General features: G+C 37.9%; 2 protein-coding genes across 3 annotated transcripts in view; one reads left to right on the top strand and one right to left on the bottom strand.

Moving 5' to 3' along the window:
* Window positions 1-85: 85 nt before the first annotated feature.
* Window positions 86-4,863, top strand: GLRX2 (glutaredoxin 2). The gene is made up of 4 exons (XM_068140885.1): window positions 86-542; window positions 1,118-1,187; window positions 2,620-2,796; window positions 3,364-4,863. Exons 1-4 carry the CDS (start codon window positions 223-225, stop codon window positions 3,490-3,492), a joined length of 696 nt encoding a protein of 231 aa, XP_067996986.1. The 5' UTR covers window positions 86-222; the 3' UTR covers window positions 3,493-4,863.
* RO60 (Ro60, Y RNA binding protein) overlaps window positions 4,831-13,398 on the bottom strand; it is a 16,483-nt gene continuing 7,915 nt past the window's right edge. The window contains exons 7-9 of one of the 2 annotated variants that reach the window (XM_068140879.1): window positions 12,997-13,110; window positions 12,155-12,301; window positions 4,831-10,936 (exon numbers count right to left, since the gene is read on the bottom strand). In XM_068140879.1, coding sequence (XP_067996980.1) covers window positions 10,784-10,936; window positions 12,155-12,301; window positions 12,997-13,110 — 414 coding nt within the window. In that variant the 3' untranslated portion in view covers window positions 4,831-10,783. Of the gene's footprint in view, window positions 10,937-12,154; window positions 12,302-12,996; window positions 13,111-13,398 lie in introns of those variants that run through there. The other variant, XM_068140880.1, reaches the window with a different exon arrangement.

The following is a 13,398-nucleotide window of genomic DNA, read 5'->3' as shown; positions in this document are numbered from 1 at the left end:
GGATGCAAAGGGCTAACTTTGGCCTCTTCAAGGAATTTCTTGAGAAATCCTGTGGGATAGGGCACTAGCAGGTAGGGGAGACCAAGTGAGCTGGTTAATATTCAAGCCCCATTTTCTCCAAGCTCAAGAATGAAGCCTCCTGAAGAGTAAGAAATCCAGTAAAGGAGCTAGGAGACCTGCACGGTTGAGCCCCTAGGGCCTGGCCCGCAGAGTGGATGCCTCATGCCCCTTAGTACCGCTTGTGGGAGCTGTACTCTGCGCTGTAGAAGCTCTGTTCCCGCTGCGCCACCGGCAGCGCCTTTAGCAGGACCCTCACCTCAGGTACTTGCCGCCCCCTGGCGGCGCGATGGAGCGCGGCTCGGCACGCAGTGCCTCAAGACTCCGGCAGCGCGGCGGTCAGCCGGATGCTGTGCTAGGAGGCGGGCCAGGGGCCTGAGAGTGGTGCCGGACCGCCGTGAGGACTACCACAGAGCCCTCCCCTTCCTCTTGGCCGCCATGGCCCTGCAGAGGGCGCTGCGCCGAGCGCTGGGGCTGAGGCGCGGGTAGGTCGGTCTGCCTGTCGGTTTGTCTGCCTGCCTCTCGGGGCCGCGGCGGAGCCCCTCGCGGGTGGGAACTTTACCCCGGTGCCAAGACTTTGGGCTCTGGAAGGAGCCCCGGAGGAACGGCCCTCCGGCGAGTGCAGCGGCAGATTGCCGGGCCGCCCGGGGCTCTGGCCGACGGCTGGCAGGGAGACGTACAGGCCTCGGAGCAGCGCGCCAGCGGGACCCGCACCTCTGATGAAAGCGAGCGTGGTCCTTTCTGTTAGAGTCGGGTTGGGACGGTGAACACAGCCCGGTGACGGATTTGACACTTGTGTCTGTGTTACCACTGGGGGCGGGACGTGATTCTCTCGTGAGGGCAAGCCGGCTTGGTTATTCCTGCAGTCTGCAACATCCGTCTTCGTTTTCATCTTCCTTTAGGCGTGATAGAACTAGGATGGCTGGAAGTAATGTAGCTGAAGTAAGATTATATGTAATGGAGAAATCTCGTTAACTATGTAAGCAAAACTCTGCAGAGCCAGCCTTTGTGATCGTAACTCGTTTGAAAGCTCAAACATTTAACTCGTACTTCTTTTCAGTTTTAGAATGGGGAATAGCCAGCCTACTTCTGTGGGATTGTCTAATGACGCTGTTGTGAATCAAATACAGGTAACATTATTTATGCATGTCTTATTTTCACCATTCCTGGAAGCTGTAGTTACTTAAAAGCTCTTCTGATTTATACAGAGAAATTCTGTAACTAGCTCTGCATGTTGAAGCTGATTCATTATTGTTATTATTTAAATGGTATTATTTAGCCACATCCATAGAACTTGATCTGCCAAGGCTGCCTTCATTTAACATTTTTTCAGACCCCTACTCTCTTTCAGTATTGCTATCAAAGTTGGCAATTAAACTTTGTAAAATGACTGATACCAAATGAGGTAAATATTTAAAGAGTAAATTGGGGTTTGAAGAAAATTTAATGATAGTAAATGGTATTCTGAAATCACCCTGAACTTACAGTAAATAAGGGCATTTCTTTCACCTCCTCAGAAGACATTTTGTCACTGCTTTCCCCTGCCACACCTCCTTTGTTTTACAGATTGGAAAAGCTGCACCAAGTAATTCAAGGAGATGCAGCTTGTGTGGCAGACTTCAGAAGTATCTGACTGCAGAGCAGGAGAAGGTTCAGGGTTGGCATTGTTGCATGACCGTTGTACCATACACTGCACAATCGTTCTGTTTTGAAGTCAAGTGCAGGTCATGTACAGATTCATAGCTGTCAATTGTACCTGTGGTAGAGATTGCTAATGTTAGCTCTCTCTTACTGTGCTCCCGCAAGGTCATAGCACTCTAAAAGTTAAGACGCTTCTAAGTTTTAACATATTGCAGATACTGAAAGATTAGAGCATACCTTTTATTGAATAACATACCTGGAGCAGCAGAAGTTACTTTATGTCCCCTGCTGTTCTGTAAACTGCTGAAGTTGCAGCTCAGCACCCAGTGCACATGAGTGCAGATATTCTTTGGGATCTTGTTGAGTGCAGCTGCACTTCTTGAGCTTGAGTTTTTCTTGGGAGTTCAGAGAGCATTTATTTTCATGTTCAAATATGGGACACATTCCTAAAGGAAGTGCTAGGCTGCTATAGAGGTCATTAGCACAAATGTAAAGTGGTTATGTTTTGTACCCACCATACATGTGATACTTTGATAAATGCCTTGATAGAATTGTGCTGCTTCTTGCTTTCAAAGAAAAGTAGTTCATTCTTTGCTTAAGATTCTTCTGGGTCTGATTTAGCACTAGGGAAGATTTAGAAGCTGAGCTAGCTTTTCTTACCTTAAAAAACTGAGAATATAATACAGTATTTTGGAAGATTCTTCAGAAGTACCCAACCATTGCTGTAGCTTAGCTGGGAACTCCTCCACTGTGCCTGCTAAAAATATGTTGAAATGCCTTTCACAGAGAGTAGTTTTCCTGCAGCTGTTACCATAGCAGCAGGATTTAAACTTCTGTATATGTTTTCATGACAGCTACTGTTAAAATACACAGACTTAAAAACCAAAGTATGCTGACTTAACCATCCTTTTGCACATCCAGGAGATTATTTCAGACAACTGTGTGGTGATTTTCTCCAAAACAACATGCACCTACTGCAAAATGGCAAAAAAAGTTTTTGAGGGTATGAATGTAAATTATACAGCTGTAGAACTGGACATGAATACAAATGGAAGTCAGTTCCAAGACATTCTTGAACAGATGACTGGTGGCAGAACAGTGAGTATACTTTCTCACTACATGTTAACAACCAAAGTAATGACTTAAACTACACCTGTTCCTCATGGGTTACTGACTGTACCAAGTTCTTCATCTTTTCCAAGACAAGTAAACTTGGGATACAAGCTCTTAAAAACAAGGAACAGCAGAAGGGTTTTGTACCATCTTGTTCTCCGGATACACTGTGGCTATCCCTCTGAGGTGATCTTTTCTATACTGCCACTAAGGCAATTCAAGTATCAAAGTCAGCTTTCATTTGTATAGGTGTAGTTAATTCATTGTGTTTAGCACTTACCTTGTGTAATCTCTTCATTTTATATAGTCTCGCTCCAGTTAATTATTTTATCAAGATCTCCCACACAGTGTCTTTGTTCCTGAGCTCCTCAAAAGTGGAATAAAGTTTCCCTTCTCTCTAAATACTATGTAAATGTACCAATTGTAGAGTAATGCTAAATATGGCTGGGTAAGAATATTACTGTTGTATATAAACTAGAGACCTTATGGGTTTGCTTAGATTTTTACTTTATTTGCAAGAGGTAACTATTGCAATTTTTGTTTTCTTCATAGGTCCCAAGAGTGTTTGTCAATGGGTCTTTTGTTGGAGGTGCTACAGATATTCAGAGGCTTCATGAGGAAGGCAAACTGCTTCCATTAGTTCATCAATGTCAAAAAAATCCTGGACTGCCATCTACTTAGCTTAGTCTTCCTTCCTATAAGCAGGATGTCAGACATGTTAGAAGACTGCAGAGATATACTGCATCAGCTGGACTACGAACTCTGAAACACAGATTTATGAAGCCTAGATCATTCTCAATTACAGACTTTTGGACTTGGCAAATTATTTGGTGTCCTTTCCTCAGCTTTACCACAATGGTGATAAAAAACATAATGTAATTCTTGGGGTTCTAAGTGTGAGATAGTGATGTAATGCTGTTACACCCTCATAGTATGCTTTAGGGAAGTATATAGACTGGAGAAGAATAATCCTGTAATTTTTTTTTAATGCAGATTAGTTTTCTTTTTAGCTTCATTCCAACAGTCAAGATAAAGGGTCAGTCTAATGATTCCTTTAAATTTAATTCTTCTCTGTCAAATTGTATTCATAAAGATAGTAGGAAGCAAAACAAATTGGTATGATACTACTGTAGGCTTGTCTGCCTTTCTTATATTTCAGTGCCTGATCATCTAGCTACCAAAGTGTATGTCCAGTTGCTACAGAAAAGGGAATAAAGATTCATGCAGCTCATTGTCACTCTGCATTGTCAAGTCCATACCATGTCATTCAGGAATATCCTTCTAGAGGAGCCAGACAGATTGCTGACCCTAAACTGTGCAAACTACATTACAATCAACCCAGCAGTATTATGAAACCTAAAACCAAGTAAAATCGGTCTAATATGCATAGAGTTTATTTAGTACTTAAATTCTACAGTCAGAATGCACTTCACTAGCCATTTTAACTTGCAGTTAAATGTCTACAAGAAATGCCTAAAAGTCAATAGTTTCAGTACAGTGTACATCCAAAGCCAGACCAGGCAATGCCAAAACTCTTGGTAGAAAATTACTTCCCACTCCTCCATGAAAGGGACCATTACACTACTAAAGGTGCACAGTTTCAAATAAAAACATTAGTCGACGAATTTGTTATTCCTTGTGAGTAAGGTTCTTGCTGTTTCCATTTTTCAGCATTGCATGCAGCTAAATTCCCCCCCCACTCAAGGGGATAAAAGCATCACACCTATCTTCAAATCCAGACCACCAGGACTGTAAGAGTATAATTTAAAATTGGACAGCTTCCTTTTGTGATGTGGGTTCAAAGTAAGTTTACACTGCACCCTTTGTTGGAATTCCTTAGTATACAGTGGTCTGCACTGTGCATCTTTAACATGTAATGAGCTAATTAAAAATGCTGACGTTATTACATTTTTATTGTTGTGGTTTACTGTATTTTGCTAGTTTCATCACTGCATTATTCAAATCCTGTGTACAAGGACACATTCATCAAGATAAACACAAAAGTGAATCTCTCCCTAATTTTATATTTAATAAAGCCATTTATTTTGCACACATGGTGGTAACCAAGTATTCTTTTTCTGTTTATGATTCTTAGTCCAGTTCTGTTTTCTCGGAAGATTTACAACAATTTTGCAACCAAATGGGATTCACCATGTAAAAATAACAGCATACAAAGGAGTTTTTCATAGACCATTTCATTTTGTTCCCTGTTTAAAAACAGAAGTCCCAAACCAGTAGCCTAAAATAACCCTTTGAGTTCTCTGCTTCAGAAATCCCAGGGCATTGTCACTTAAGGTAGTATTCTATTCCAATGTCGAGCAAACATGCTGTGTGCCTCCAGATCCAAGTGAGTGCCCATTTAATAAAGAAGGTATGTCTTAAGGCACTCAAAGGGTTAATTATGTTTATTTTCCAACATATTAAGGCTCCCCATCCAAATCGTTTGTCATTAATTTTGTGTATTTTCATAGAAAGTAGCAGCAAGACACTGTCTTCATTACTGGATGGCACAAAGCCATGTTATGTTTAAGTAATTTAAACATGATATGGCAGTTAAAGTGTGGTTCTACTCAATCAAAAAAACCACAGGGACTCAAAAAGAGTCAGTCAAAATTTTCCTAGCCTTTGCTTAGCATTATCTCCAAGACAAAACTGGTTTATCTTAAATCAGGCTTGCCCTGGGATCTGAATGTTTACAATTACCCACTAAAAGATTCTGTCCTTAACTGCACATCCAGCTTAAATACCATGCTCCTAAGAAGCCTAAGAAAGCTGGAAACAAACATCAAATAACTAAGCAGACAGAGCTGTGAATGCTGTGCTACTTCTTTATACAGAATTATTATCAAAGAATTATTTTTAATGAGTAGAACTGCACTTTTATAGGAGAATGTAATGACCTTTTATTTGTAACTAGTTGTGCTTACCTCTAAGAAGCTGGTAACATTAGGAAAACAGCAAGTCAGTATTCATTAATGAAGCATTTGTAAAAGTTCTCAACATACCACACATATATATATATGCAAATACATATATATTTAAACTTAAATGCAGAATGCAGATACACCTCAACAAACCACACTTTACAGTATGAAAATTATAAACTCCCAATGTAAGCACACATATTTCAAGACACTATTACCTTCTGCTGAGATGAGCTAATCTTAAATCCTAGCTCTCAGAGCAGCACACACATAATATACACTGTCCTAGTGTTTTATCTTTCCCACCTAATTCTCCCTCAGCAATGTTATACACTACGCTGTGTCATGAATGGAATCTCTACTATTCCAGCAATAGTCATTACAATAGGTTGCTTACAGCATATTTGTCCACTGTGAACCACTGCAAACAGCAGAATAAGCCTATAAACTCATGAAATGCCAAAAAGAAAACAAAATTCTTTGCTGAAGTTTACTTCTACATTTTGTTCTTTGAACACTTTTTCTGATCAATACTGCAAAGAAATTGCTCCTTTATCCAGAATATTAAACGTTTCCCTAATCCTGCCTGTAACAGCATCTTGATAATACTTCACAGAGTAAAAAGCTCCAACCGACTGAACTAATTCTAGGAGGGGGGAAAAAAGTTTTACTTTGAAAAGCCAATTTTAAGCTGTTACTGTATTAAAAACAACAACAACAAAAAAAAAACCCACACCACATTCACAGGCAGATGTTGAAGATAACCAGAGTATAATTCTGTCATGGCTCTTTACACAAAGTTCTACCAAAAATCTGCTAGAAAGAGTAAATTAAATCTGTAAGAGATTTATGTAATCAAAAGAAAGAAAAATACATATCCTGTTTATGATAAATGCTGTTACATCAGCTCCGGTATAAGTTATTTAGCTAAGCTAGCACACTCAATGACAGCAAAAAGGCAGAACAACAGGGGCAAAAAAAGGACTGGATGAGAGCTTGTATGTGAAGAGATTCAAGTATAGGCCTGAGGTGACAAAGAAATGGGAAAGGAAAAAATAGCCGCAACTAATAGAGAGAAGGAAGGGCAAAACAATACAGAACCAATATGAATGCTTCTGGTACAGTGGCTATGAGTTATGTATGTGATTAAGCAGCACAGCATTTTGCAATGGAGAAAAATATTTTCCTAATGTTTTTTGCAGACAGAGCCACTATTAAAATACCCTTCCCAAACTGCTGGTATCTTTTCTAAGGCAAAAATATATACTTTGTTAAATGGCCTTTTGAAGCCCTACCCATTTATGAGCCCAAATTAAGCAACAATAATGAAAAAGAACACAACCTCCAAATGATTTATGCTTAACAACCAGGTTCAGCAGCTGTTTTCAGCAGCAAGATATTTTAGGAACAGTTATTAGTGGCCCTTACATAGCAGGTACTTAGACTGGCCCTGCTGACTTCAGAGCTACACCTGCTTTTAGACTTCTCTTTTTTAAACATAGAATTGCAGGTAAATACCCCTGTTTTGTTTGCACTCTAATTCTACAAGCATCCCAAACGCTTCCCCTGATCACTACAGGTCTAAGATTACTGACACAAAATTCTATTTCTTGCCAAAATTATTCCTGCCTTTATTCAATTTATCACGCAAGGCAAAGGTATGCATTGTATGTGCCTTCTCTGCCCTCTCCACCTTCTTGATTGTATCCCTTCCAAGACGAAACCTGACATTTGATGATCATTTGTTAACAGCCTTTCATTACAGAAGAATGTTTTACCTCTGCTGTGCTTCTAACCACTGGATCCTTTTCTTTCTTAAAGCTAAAGTGCCTGAACATTGCAGTCTTAGACATAACAGTCTAATACTAAGACTAGTTAAGAGGGTCACAGTGAAATGGCAGTCAAACTGAAAGCCTATTACATCTGCCAGATAGCAGGAAACCTGCATTCACCCAGTCTATACTTGCACTCTGCATTTAGATTTCTTTTTATTCATTTAATGTTTTGAATAAAACGAACTTGCCCCTGTTGAATTTTTACTGGCAAACTTCAGTGCACAATCACAGCCCCGTTTTTGTTTTGTTAGCCAAAGTGTTCCTCCAATGCAAACAACACTATTAACTTGAAAGAGGCAGTGCCTCCTCTTTGGTGAAAGGGTAGGGTTATACTGTATGTTGAATTAATGCTTAAGCATAGCAACTGTCTTAGCTCACTTACTTAAACATTACAGTAATTATTGCCTCATTACATGTCTATGCCATTTATGGCAAATGAATCATGCTGTCCTCTAAAATTCAGCCCCTTAGTGTAAGATAGTAACAAAAGCAGATAAAACAGTAGAAAAAGGTCACCACACTACAAAGTCTCAGCTATCGGCATTAACTATAGTTTCCCCTCTCTTCGAAAAACCTTAAAGGAGAAGCAGATGACCATATGATCTCATTGGTGCTAGTTTTACACTGGATAACCAAAACACTTAGAGTATTCTAATAAGATTTTTTAGTACCTAGAGACACAGTAAATACTTAGGAGCGTATTATGTACTCCAGCATGGATGACTGTCTTTAACATGATGTATAGCTATCCAGTGTCAATAGATACAGGGTTACACTTTTCTAAGTTCTACTGAAAAGTTCATCTTCATTCACACTCTAGTTCAAGGAACTGTATTTTAAACTGGACTGCTTTCAAAGATGCAACACTACTATAACCCTTGATCCATTAGTAACTAGTCTAACCTTTTACTTAGAGTAAATTTATGCAGTTAACTGCACACAGGTTCTTGAAATACCTATTTCCTATTATTTCACAAATACTACTCCAAATTAGAGGTACTTGCAAAAGGTACTTATCTATCAGTTATTTTCAGTATCTCTAGCTTAAAAGGAAACACCTCATCAGATCTTTGACTATTGTGTAATTTAAAACACATTGCTACCAAAACAACCCCAAAACATCAGTGCATTTAATTGAAATAATTATTAACATGTATTTAGCAAATGAGTTATACTCCCTGTGTTCATGGTACTTATTTAGAAAGTGGTAAGAAATCTTTCACAAGAAATGGGCAATTTTCAAACTCAAAGTGCTAAGTTTTTGTAGGAACACTTGTTTTTCCTAGATGTCACTTGACAAGCTGATAGCAGCCCTGTATTCTTCAAGAATTCTATCAGAGCAGTGATAATTCAGACATAACTGCATTAATGTCCACTGAATGGTAACGTTCCTACCATCAGTTCTTTGAGCCATGGTTTAAACAACTGAAACAGCATCCCTCACTGTTTTGATTTACTTAAGGTAGAGTATAAGTATGTAGCAGAATACCTTCAGTAAAATGTAACATTTTAGCACCAAAAGAGGTATCCATCCTACAGAATGCAAGCATTGAATTTATACTCCATATGTATGAGGCATAATGAAAAGTGTTACAGGTATCAAAAGTATAATATGAACTTGAATTTTACATTTAAAAGCTTGGCATTTAAGCAGAAAAATAAGGACTTGCATGTCATTTACTACAAGTGGGTTCTTATAAATCAATTATTTTCACATTAACATCAAATTCACTGTTTAAAACAGCCAGAATTCGCATAAAAAGAGGCTGACACACACATGTCTACAGGGAAGTTGTAAAAGCATCACTAAAAAAGCCCTCTCATTTTCTAAGACTGATCTACTACAGAGATCTTTAAACTTCCCCCTGTACAAGCACACATAAAAACACACAGAATTAAATACATACACACACACAAGAATTTCTATCGACTCCTGTTCCAAAGTGATTATCCTCCCTAGTTTTCTCTCCTTATTAACTCAGTCATACTATCAGACTAGAGAAAAAGTAGAGAAATTACAGGGGAAAAAAATCATCCAGTTTCAATTGCATCCCAAACAAGATTTGGAGAACATGAAGGAGGATACTGTACATGTCAAAGGTTTTTAAGAATTGGTCCCTATAAACTGGAGGTAGTTTTGAAAACATGTTAGCTTGAATTAATTTATGAAACCAGAAGTAATGTTAATCTACAAAAATATTTTAAAAGTGAAACACTCTCCTGTTAGGAAGATTGTTTCTGTATCACTGAATACATTCTTTTGAAGAAAACGTAGCTTTTTGTTTCTGGTTGTTAGCACTCAGCATTCAAGAGCAGGCCAAGACACATGTACCTGTCGAAGTTTCTTACTGAAAGCGTGCAGATGCTTCTTGAAGTTATAACACGGACTGAATGTGGCTTCCCAGCCATTTCCAAGATCTTTATCTAGCAGTTTTCAGAACCTCCTGTAAAGCAGATTAATTCTAAAATAGTTCTTCTGAAACTGCATTGTACAGAAACTGCCTCCCAGTTTATCTGAAGAGAATTACACCTTAGTCCTGGAAAGCCTGATGATAATCTAGATAAGAGAAAGATTATCATGAGCACTTCCACTTTCAGTTTTATCAGTATAAAATATCCCTATTTTGCTGTCTTTTTATACCGCATCACAGTCACATGGTCTCATATGTGCCAGAAAATACTTCTTTTGTAGATTTTAAGTGTAACAATAGAAACTGTTGAGCCTTAGTAATGTTTGTAAAATACAAAGATTAAAAACAAAAGGTAAAAGAAAAAGCCCAAAGAAAAATCTTTCAAAGTTGCTGTTAAACTTACAGTACTAAAAATACTAAACTCACTTTCTTTTTCTTGCCCCATCCTAAGAGTCATTTATAAATTTATTCTTGCAAACAAGCATTCCACAGCAACAGAGAAGGGTGGGGGGAGAATTAAAAATCTCTCAGTATTTATAGTCTACTACAAATGAAATTATGTATTGTGTAACCCTGTAGCTACTTTTAGCAAACTTCCCATTGTTCTTTTAACTTGTGTGCAACAGGAAAAAAGAGAAAAGAGATGTGTCATCTGCTTTTCTTGTTTTCCCTTCACAAAAATGTAACTTTCTGATATGTATATAATGTGCCATATTCTAATAAAGTACATTTGGCTGGGAGTTCCCAGGGTGAAGTCTGTCACCAGCAATGGACGCACTGGGAAGAGCAGATGCCTAGGAAATTAAATCAAATCCAAAGCGAAGTTTCGAATAACATCCAAAGCTCCTGCATCAAAGCCACATATATCCAACATGCCTCTGTCATCTGGATCCGCGATCGTAAAACCATTTGAAGTCATTCCACAAACAATCAGTTTAGCAGGGATACCCATTTTCTAGAGGAAAGACATGAAAAAAATTAAACCAGAACACACAGATACAGAAACTTCAACTTGCCAGAAGGCAGAATCTTGCTATCTAGCTTACACAAATCACTGTCTGAATAGAAACTGTAATACACCATAAGCAGAATTGCAGACTGCCTACAAACTTTGTACTTAAGCTGCAGCAGAGGTATTTAAATGAATGCAAATAGTAACAGTGAGGTATATGAGCACAGTTTTCCAACAATACTAAGATTTATAGATCATTTCAAATGCAAACGTTGCATTTGCTGTTCTGCAGTTCATTATGAGAGAAAACTTTCAACAATAATTATCAAATCAAATGTGTTTTTGTCTAAGGCAAGGATTTCAGAATGTGGGTGGAACAAATACACCAACTGTAACCTGGACAACCCTGCTATATGATCTGAATTTACAGATTATTAATCTGTAAAGCAAGCCACAGCAAGCAGCATGAAAGCCAGAGTTCAGGAATTCTTTGTTTAAAGGGACTTCATCTCTGCAGTGGGCAAATTGAAGATTTTAATTAATCTGGGTGGACACAAATATGAAGATCAATGTCTGTTCATACATGCTTGCCACAAAATATGTATTTGTAGTTTAAAAAATAGTTCCTTTCAAGCATAAAAGATCATTTGCTGATTAAAATGAAGAGTTTCTAACAGCAACGAGCTTGGAAACAAGTTCTGCTTACTACTTCTTACTTCTATGTTAAAATTATGAAGCTGCACTGCTTAGAGTAGCCCCTTGGAAACACAATGAGCTTTCTCCACAAGATACCACCACCTCACACTTTTGACACCTTCCCTACAGGATTACCTTCACTATTTCATTTAAACCTTGTGGTATCTATTGCAGATATCAAGGTTAAACTGAATTCTATGAGCTCAATCTATTTTGTAAGAACTATAAAAATGTATTCAATTAATTATTTGTAGAATGCAGAAATTCATACATTCCCCGAGTACCAAGTAAGTTTCTATTGACACTGCAATGCACTGAGTAGGGTAAGGTAATTACAAGTCCTTTTAGCAATTCAGTGGGTTTAAATATGCACAATTAGTACAGTATGTGCACTAATTCTCCCTAACTACAAAATAGTTTTAACAATATCTAATCATTTTCTGAAAAAAAGCTACACCCAGTTCAGCCCCTAAACTGTATTTATTTTGTGTTGTATTTACCAATTATAGTCAGAACTGTATTTACCTCTCTGTACTCTCTGAGAGCTGCTGCAGGTTGAGTATTTCCAGCAAAAGTCTCATTATCGGTAAATACAATGAAGACATCAGCAGCCGTCTGAGTTTTCTGAGCCCATATCATAGGAAGGGAACAATCAGTGGTACCCATTGGAATCTTAAAAGGAAAAAAAAAAAGAAAAAGTACATAGAATCATTTAGTTTGAAAACGACTTCTATGATCATTGAGTCCAGCCATTACCTAACTCTGCCAAGCCTAGTGCTAAACCATGTACCTCAGCACCACATCTCTGTCTTTTGTACACCTGCAGGAATAGGGATTCAGCCACCTCACTCGGGAGCCTGTTCTAGTATTTGAGAACCCTTTCAGTGAAAGAGTTTCTTCTAACATCCAATCTAAACCTCCCCTGGTACACAGAACACATTAATACAGAAATTAATAAACTATGGGGAAAAAATTGTTTAAGCTTCATCTTATATTATACAAAGAGGCTTCTTTGTTAAAACAACAGTTTGCTTATTTCAGTTCAGTGCAGGGTTTTCTGCTTGTTTTTAATGTCTTTTAACTTTTTTAGTATTCTTCTCAAACCAGCTCACTGTAACATAACACAACACTGCCATTCTAAACTGTAGGCTTTAATATCTGGCAGTTGAAATAATGACATTTGCTGGACCTTTTCTAGATAAAAAGGAGATTAAAAAAAAAAAAATCCAGTGTTTTACAATACAGACTAAAAATAGTCCTAGAAGTGATTACAAAGAAAATATAACTGCTGAGACTTCTGCAGTCTGACAGTAGCGACAGCTATTTCCTAAGTATATGTTTATTATTTTTTGGATTTGTTTACATACTTCATACATTTTCACTAATACTTGAGGTAATGTCATATCAGCTGTCACTGGGCAAGGAACCATTTCATGTGAAAAGGCAACAATATGGGAATCCTTCTCAGTGCGTGCCACAACCTGAGGAAGACAAAAATACATTAGTTGCATTACTCCTTGTTTTTCAAGGTATTACCTATCAAACACACAACATGGCATATCCTTTTGTATTTAAGTTGCCATGGCTCCTCATACATATTAACACTAAATTCTAAAATTTAACTACTCTGTAATATTACTACAAATAAACATTGCAAAAATCAGAGCTAAAGAACTGCTCCGACTACTGTAACTAATGATACACTTATATTTCTTCTTCCCCCTCTGACATAAAATACTAAGCATTTTTAAACTAAAGCTCTGACTTTT

Source organism: Melanerpes formicivorus, unplaced genomic scaffold, assembly GCF_026170545.1.
Source record: "Melanerpes formicivorus ecotype bairdi unplaced genomic scaffold, bMelFor1.0.p_v2 SCAF_7, whole genome shotgun sequence".
Taxonomy (NCBI): Eukaryota; Metazoa; Chordata; class Aves; order Piciformes; family Picidae; genus Melanerpes; species Melanerpes formicivorus.
The sequence above is the reverse complement of the archived record's forward strand: the minus strand, read 5'-3'. Positions and strand labels throughout refer to the sequence as shown.

Excerpts from the sequence above, each read along its gene's own strand:
- GLRX2 (XM_068140885.1), top strand. The coding sequence starts at position 223 with ATGCCCCTTAGTACCGCTTGTGGGAGCTGTACTCTGCGCTGTAGAAGC. Across the intron at positions 1,188-2,619 it reads CTGTTGTGAATCAAATACAG|GAGATTATTTCAGACAACTG; the intron begins GTAACATTATTT and ends TTGCACATCCAG. Across the intron at positions 2,797-3,363 it reads AGATGACTGGTGGCAGAACA|GTCCCAAGAGTGTTTGTCAA; the intron begins GTGAGTATACTT and ends TTTTCTTCATAG.